The sequence below is a fragment of the Pyricularia pennisetigena genome (assembly GCF_004337985.1).
Source record: "Pyricularia pennisetigena strain Br36 chromosome 7 map unlocalized Pyricularia_pennisetigena_Br36_Scf_8, whole genome shotgun sequence".
Classification (NCBI taxonomy): Eukaryota; Fungi; Ascomycota; class Sordariomycetes; order Magnaporthales; family Pyriculariaceae; genus Pyricularia; species Pyricularia pennisetigena.
The window spans coordinates 1397451-1404228 of NW_021940920.1; the positions used below are offsets into that span (position 1 = coordinate 1397451).

General features: G+C 53.4%; 3 protein-coding genes across 3 annotated transcripts in view; 1 reads left to right on the forward strand and 2 right to left on the reverse strand.

The window, feature by feature from the left end:
* Nucleotides 1-78: 78 nt before the first annotated feature.
* On the reverse strand, nt 79-810 carry PpBr36_09530 (uncharacterized protein; the record flags this gene model as incomplete). Its single annotated transcript, XM_029896651.1, has 1 exon — nt 79-810. One exon carries the CDS (start codon nt 808-810, stop codon nt 79-81), a length of 732 nt encoding a protein of 243 aa, XP_029744780.1.
* Nucleotides 811-1956: 1146 nt separating this feature from the next.
* On the reverse strand, nt 1957-4382 carry PpBr36_09531 (uncharacterized protein; the record flags this gene model as incomplete). Its single annotated transcript, XM_029896652.1, has 9 exons — nt 1957-2300; nt 2390-2569; nt 2665-2801; nt 2877-2996; nt 3077-3183; nt 3313-3486; nt 3602-3819; nt 3884-4074; nt 4171-4382. 9 exons carry the CDS (start codon nt 4380-4382, stop codon nt 1957-1959), a joined length of 1683 nt encoding a protein of 560 aa, XP_029744584.1.
* Nucleotides 4383-5992: 1610 nt separating this feature from the next.
* PpBr36_09532 (uncharacterized protein) overlaps nt 5993-6778 on the forward strand; it is a gene marked incomplete at both ends in the record, with an annotated part of 1350 nt that continues 564 nt past the window's right edge. Inside the window, 2 exons of the mRNA XM_029896653.1 lie at nt 5993-6227; nt 6325-6675. Coding sequence (XP_029744782.1) covers nt 5993-6227; nt 6325-6675 — 586 coding nt within the window. The remainder of the gene's footprint in view (nt 6228-6324; nt 6676-6778) is intronic.

The window sequence follows — 6778 nt, forward strand, 5'->3', positions numbered from 1 at the left end:
AAAAAAAAAAAAAAAAAAGGAGACGAACTTTTATCCTTACAGCTTCATCCTGAAACAGCCGAATTCGCTGCCTTTTTTCTACGAGAATGGGTTCAGCTTGCTCGCCAAGCCCACCACCACACTTCCTGCCTTCTTTGCTCCTCCCTTAATGGTGTCCACAATACCACCGCTGGACTGGGCCGGCGGCGGAGTAGTTGTCGTCGGCTTCGTCTCCGGACTGCCGGGATTCTCGGTGGGTGAGGGAGTCGGCTTGGTCTCTGGCTTGTCGGCGCCGTCTGTAGCGCCGGGCGGGGCACTTTGCGAGCCGGGAGAGGGCGTGACGGCGGTGGCGGTGGCGTTGGCGGCAGGCGCCCCGCCGAGGCTGGCTGGGTTCGTGGCAGGGGCGGTGGCATCGACAGGAGGGGTGCCGCCGGGCGCGTTCGCGGCGCCGGATGGGTTCGGGACAGAAGCAGTGGCATCGAGCGGAGGAGTGTCGGGGTTCGGGGCAGCAGAAGTTGTGTCCACGGCAGGGGTGGTGGTGGTGGCGGGCGACGCACCCACGCCTGCCTGGCCCTGCGGGCTACCGGCCGGGAGAAGGCCAAGCGAAGAATCACCCTGAGCCGCCCCCGGGGTTGTCTGCCCTTCAACCTGCTGAGTGCCCGGGACTGATAGGGGGGTTTCGGTCAGAGCACCCGGGACCTCGACGGATTCCGACTGCTGCATCAAGTCCGGCGTTGGCTCCATGAGAGAAATCTCGCGAGTCTGCAGAGGCAGGGCCGTGACCATGGAAGCCAGAGGGAGGATGACGACTGCTTTGCGAAGGGTAATCATATTGACTTGTTATTTGGGCAAGATATCTAGAGTGAATAGTTGATGGTATAATGCGAAACTCTCGGGCTTGAGGGGGTGGAATATTTGTCTGTCTTAATTTGGCTCTTTTTTATTCAGACATTCCAATGCTCAGACACACATCCCAAAAAAAAAAAAAAAAAATAAAGTATCGGAACGACTACGCTTGCGGCAGACAACTTTATAACCAACAGAACCTAGAGTCCAGATCGTAGGAGATTTACCAAGAGCAAGCGCGCTGCCTGGCGATGTTCTGACAGTACCACACAATTTGCTGGGCAATGGCGGAGCGGCTTGTGTCTTACTGCGCACCCCCACAAATCCGGCTGCTGGCATCCCTTTTCCTCCTGTCAGCACCGCCTGGATGCATATCCTTGATCATGGTATAGGCGGGGTTTTGCTGACTACTTCTTTTCTCTGCGACTGTGTTTTGAGCATCTCGAATGGAAAGAACCGACAAAGGATGGCCAATTGGGTAGAGGGGAGAGATAAAGGGGGAGGGGAAAAAAAAAAAAAAAGAGACGGGTTCCTACCTGCGCTGCAAATAATCATCGTGGGTGGGCTGTCCCCACCCGGGACACTAATAATCTCTCCACTTCAGGGCCACGCTGAAGCAGCTTTCCAGAGCTGTTCCATCAACTTTGCGGGCCTAAACTGGTTCACGTTGGCCTTGCCATTCAAGACGGGAACCGATCCCTTACTACGAGATCGGCATTCAAGAAGCTCAGCGTTTACCATGTGATGCATGATATCAGATGCCATGGTTAATCAATCACCTGGGACTGTACCGCGATCGTTTGGAGCCCACTTTGTCAGGATCCAGAGGCGTCGCTGCCATCTCGTGCCGATGGGCCAGCCTGTCAAATCACAATTCCATGATGACGCGGATGCCGTTCTCGATCAGCTCAATCATCGCTGCATTTTCAGCAAACTTTGCTGGGTGGAAAAGCATGGGAAATTCTAAATAATAGGAGGGTCGAAATCATGATTCCAGTTCGAGGCTGCGTGAAAACATTGCCACTCCCAATCACGACCGCGGCTCTGCAATAGGAGAATGCCATACAAACACCTCTCTACAAACCCCGCCTCGGCACGCAAAAAAAAAAAAAAAAAAAAAAAAAAAAAGAATTAGTGCTGGAACCGAAAATCCAACCTCTTGTTCCCCTCGTCGGTGGTCGTGGCCAGATAGTCGAGCCTCTGCTCGGGCGTCATGGCGTCCCACCTCTGGGCCCGGCGCCGGTTGCGCAGCACGTAGTACGTCTTGACGAGCAGGTACAGGGCCAGGTTCATGCAGACCATGCCCAGCAGCGCGCGGTTGCCGCGCGGGTAGTTGGGCGCGTCGTCGGCGCGGTAGACGTTGGCGCCCACCACCCCGCCCGCCTGCACAAACATGTTGTAGCAGGCCGCCGAGACGGTGCGCAGCCGGACCGAGTTGGAGTTGCGCGAGTTCCAGCCGACTTGGATGGGGTGGGCTGTTGGGGGGCGTGTGTGACTGTGAGAAACGTTGTTGGGGGAGATGGAGTGAGTAGGGGTAGAGGGTGACGGGAGCGTTTAGACGTACCGTTCGGATAGCTCAGGAGCAGCGTCGTCACTGTCCAGACCACCCACTTGTTGACGGCGCCGAGGTCCGTCACCGCCATGTAAAGAAGCAGAGGAAGCGCCCATATCTGGCCGATCATGGCGCTAAAAGTGAGGTTGCCCCAGATCTCGGCAATGTAGGTTACTCCCAGCATCGTAATGACTTTTGGTTACCCGTCTTTTAGTTTTATTTTTCCCCCAATCTGGTTCCGAGGCATGCTTTGTTCCAGCGCTAAAAAGAAAAGCGGAGAAACTTACTGTGTCCGACATAGTATGGGATGGTGAGCAGGTTCGTTTGGAATGTGTCAAAGCCCAGACTCTTCAGAGAGAGCGTGATATAATACTGCGGCGGAATCATGGGCAGTTGGAAGCAGAGGCCGAGTATGTAAATGGGCCTTTTTGTTTTGTCTTTGGTCAGCAAGGTTGTGGCAAAAGATGCAGGGAGTGCGTTCAGAGTTGTTGCTACTCACCACAGGTCGTAGTCCTTCATACTCTGCCACAGCAGCTTGGGCGTGATGGGCTCACGGTTGTGCATCGAGCTCTTGTTGGGATCCTCGCGCAGGACCCGGTTGACCATGATCTTTTCTTCTCTGCAGTTCTGAGGAGTCAGCATATAGAAGACCCAGAAAAAAAAAGGGCCGGGAGAGTCGGAAAAGTGGACTTCTACTACCTTTCGTTGAACCAGCCCTTCTTACCCCTGAACCAGTTTGCGGTCTGGCAAGGACCCGCGGGCATGAGGCCGAACGAGAAGAGACCAATCGTGAGCGTCATTAGACCCTAAGACGCACGCAATTAAACGAGTGGTTGTTGTTAGTGAATAGGTGCGGAGTGATAGGGGGACTACAGTGCGAGGCCAAAGCGAACAAAAGACCCCCAAGAAAGATGATGTGGTCTCGCCCGGCGTACCTCGATCATAAACAGCCACCTCCAGCCAGACAAGCCAGCAACACCTCTCATCTTCAGCAGGCCAGCAGCAAGCAGCGATGAAACAATGTCGGCTATGCTCATTGCCGTCCAGAAGAAGCCCAGGCGGATGGAGAGCTCGTGGTGTTTGTAAAAGTATGACAGATATAAAATGACCTTTTTGTCCCCCAAACCAAGAGAGTCTTGTCAGCAGATTCCAAGCTAGGCAAACAAGCAGAGTTGGAAAACAAAAAAGAAAAAGAAAAAGAAAAAAAAAAAAGTTCCCACAAACATCGGGTATAAAGCCTCCCTGCAGAATGCCTAGAAGCGCGCGGCAGGCCAGGAAAGACGACCTCCCGCTCAGCCAGAACTGGGACGCGGCCACGATGCTCCAGAGGGTCATTTGCGTCGGGATCCAGCGGTCCGGGCCCATCCACTTTGAGACGAGCTGCGAGGGGAGCTCGGCGCAGAGGAAGCTGAGGCGGAAGACGGAGTTTCCGAGGTTATAGTCTGCGTGGAAAGGAGTCAGCAAGCAGAGCTTCTTTGAAAATCAAGACTCTCGTCCAAGACAAACCATCCGTAGTCATGTGCAGGTCCGGCAGGAAATTGTCCGTCAGCGCCTGGACGAGGTTCGCGCGGTCGAGCTCGAGGGCCATGAACATGATGCAGGCCCAGAACATGATGCGTATGTCCATCTTGCGGATGACGCCGTCCTCCTCCCTCCAGGTCCATCTAAACTGCGTATCGAACCGGTGGTAGTTTTCCCTGGGAGCGGTTTTTTTTTTCGAGTGAGCACTGAGGCGGACGGAGAAAGGTCTCTTGTTTCATGTTTTGCGTTTGAGGCCTGACAAAAACACTCACCAGTCCTGTCTGGGATGATATTTTTCGGCAGTCTCCGGGTCGTCAAAGACGCTCAATTGGGTGGCTATGGCATCGGGGTCGTGGGGCGCCTTCTTCTGCCAAAAGAAGCGTTTGTATTTACGGGGAACGCCGAGGGGTGCGCTGCCGCTGAGGGAGGATGTCGACCCGTACTCGCTCTTGCCACCCTCATTTCTGCTCAGAACTGTTGTCATGATGGGGCTCGTCCTTTTTGGTTCTTGAGGGAGATGAGGAAAAAAAAGGGGTGCGCAAGGATCCAGAGCAGAATAAAAAAGGGAAACCAAACAGCGATGTGCAAAAGACAACACCTGGGATCAAAGCCTACTATATTAGGTTCTGGGAAGCAAGCCGAGGAGAGGGTGTCTTGGACTCTTAGCGGCAGTCAGTCTCAAAGCCTTTTTTTTTCTCTCAAGAGCAGCGCAGCACAAGGATTTATTGAGACAAGCAATGCTTGAGAAGCTCAAGCTTGCGGCACAGGACTTCTCTAGTCTAGTGTTTCTTGCCTTTCCAAGGAAAAGAGAGAGAGAGAGAGAGAGATAAGCACAACGGCGAGGAGATGCCCAGAAAAACATGTCCATGACGAATACCGGTCTGCCCGTCACGCCTTGCAGCTGGACTCGGTGGTCACAGAAACCAGGGGTCTAGGCGGATGAAGGGGGTGGAGAGCTGTGGGGGCAAATCAAGGCCGCAAGGGGTAAAAACCGTAAAAGATGTCGTGGTTTCAATAGGGGTTCATTCCTTGACTGAGTGGGGGATTCAGTGGCGCGCTGAACCCGGGCAAAAGTTGACAAGAGATTGGGGAAAATATGGAAATAGTCAACCGTCGACGCAGGCAGGGATACACAATCTGGCTAACGGTATGGTGATCACTGATTACTGATATCCCAGTGTTGGCGATTGTGGCAATACAGGCCGGGACATGAAAAACGCGAAAAAAATCGTAGACTCGGAACGCGTAGTGCCTGCATTCATAGCACCACATGACGCAGTCCATTCTATGTCGACTGTTTGCTTCGTAGCTGCGAGAAAAAAAAAAAAAAAAAAAAAACCACCACCCAACGTCCATTGATGGTTGTGATGGGGTTGAAATCGGCCGTCGTGATAACCTGAAAAGAGCACGCAATTGCACCAATCACGTGCTCAAGTCGTACGCGATGTCTATCTTCCCCCCACAAACCAAAGCAACCATGAAGGAAGGGGACCAAGACAATAACCGCTTCATCCAGTAATGGTCTCTAAGAGACAAATCGGAAACAAAAAAAAAAAAAAAGACCCGAAAGATACGAACGATGTGGGGGTTAAGCCAACAAGTTTTCAATCCCTTGATAAACGAGAAAGTTTGTGTAATTCTTTCGAGTCGATTGGGCCGATATCATGATGGCGCCATGCGAGTTTGCAATGTCGAAAATGCGGAGTAGATGCCGGCGAAACCCCGGGCGGCCAACTTTGTAGTTTATGGTTGACGATCCGATGCGGCGTGCTGTTTGGTCTGCAGTCCAACACCATAGCAGTTCGAGAAGCCTACCAGAGAAATGGAAAACAAGATGGTGTGCAACAATGATACTCGTGAACAAACAAACCATGGATGGCGGCATCAGGTGGCATTCGTGGGTGCTCGAGTCTCGGAAATCGCGGTAAATTGTGTCGGCAATAACGAATAAAAAATCCCGGTTGATTTTGCTATAAAAGCGAGGCAGATGTTGATCGAGTACAGATTGATTTTGACTTTTTGGGTGTAAAGCACTCGATCAAAATCGACAAACAAACTCACCACTACCCAGATATCTACCTACTCGCAGCCAAAATGTCTCCATCCGCCGTTGACGTGGCGACCGAGGTGCACAACGTAGCCAAGCAGGCCATCCAGACAGACTCCCAGCCCAAGTACCCCGAGCCTTTGAAGCTGTCCGGCGCCCTCGACAGCTACGAATACTTTGACACCACCCCAATCATCGGGCGGGAATATCCCAATGCAAACCTGGTCGACATCCTGAACAGCCCCAACTCTGACGAGCTCATCCGCGACCTGGCCATCACCAGTGAGTAGCACGATTGTGGCGCTGTCTCCCCCCCTCCCGCCACACCACACCACAAATCAACACCATTAACAACATGAGCGACGATCCAAACCTGCAGTATCCCAACGCGGCGTCGTCTTCTTCCGCGCCCAAGACAACCTCACCAACGACCTTCAAAAGAAGCTCATCCTGCGGCTCGGCGAGCTGACGGGCCGACCCAGGACGTCAGGCCTGCACATCCACCCCCTGCTCAACGCCGAGCGGGAGACGTACGGCGGCGACGACAACGAGGTCAGCACCATCAGCTCCGTCCAGAACGAGACGCTGGACAAAAAGACCTTTGTGCGCCCGGACGAGCTCAGCCCCAAGAAGCAGAGCACCGCCCAGTGGCACAGCGACATTGCCTTTGAGCCCGTGCCGGCCGACTATACGTCTCTGAGGCTGACGGAGCTGCCCAAGACGGGAGGAGGTGAGCTTCTTTTTTTCTTCTTTTCTTTGCCTGTAGGAGCTGCCGAAAATTCCGACAGAGTGGGCTATCCTCTTTTCTGCACGAAGGTGGTATCCATACGGGC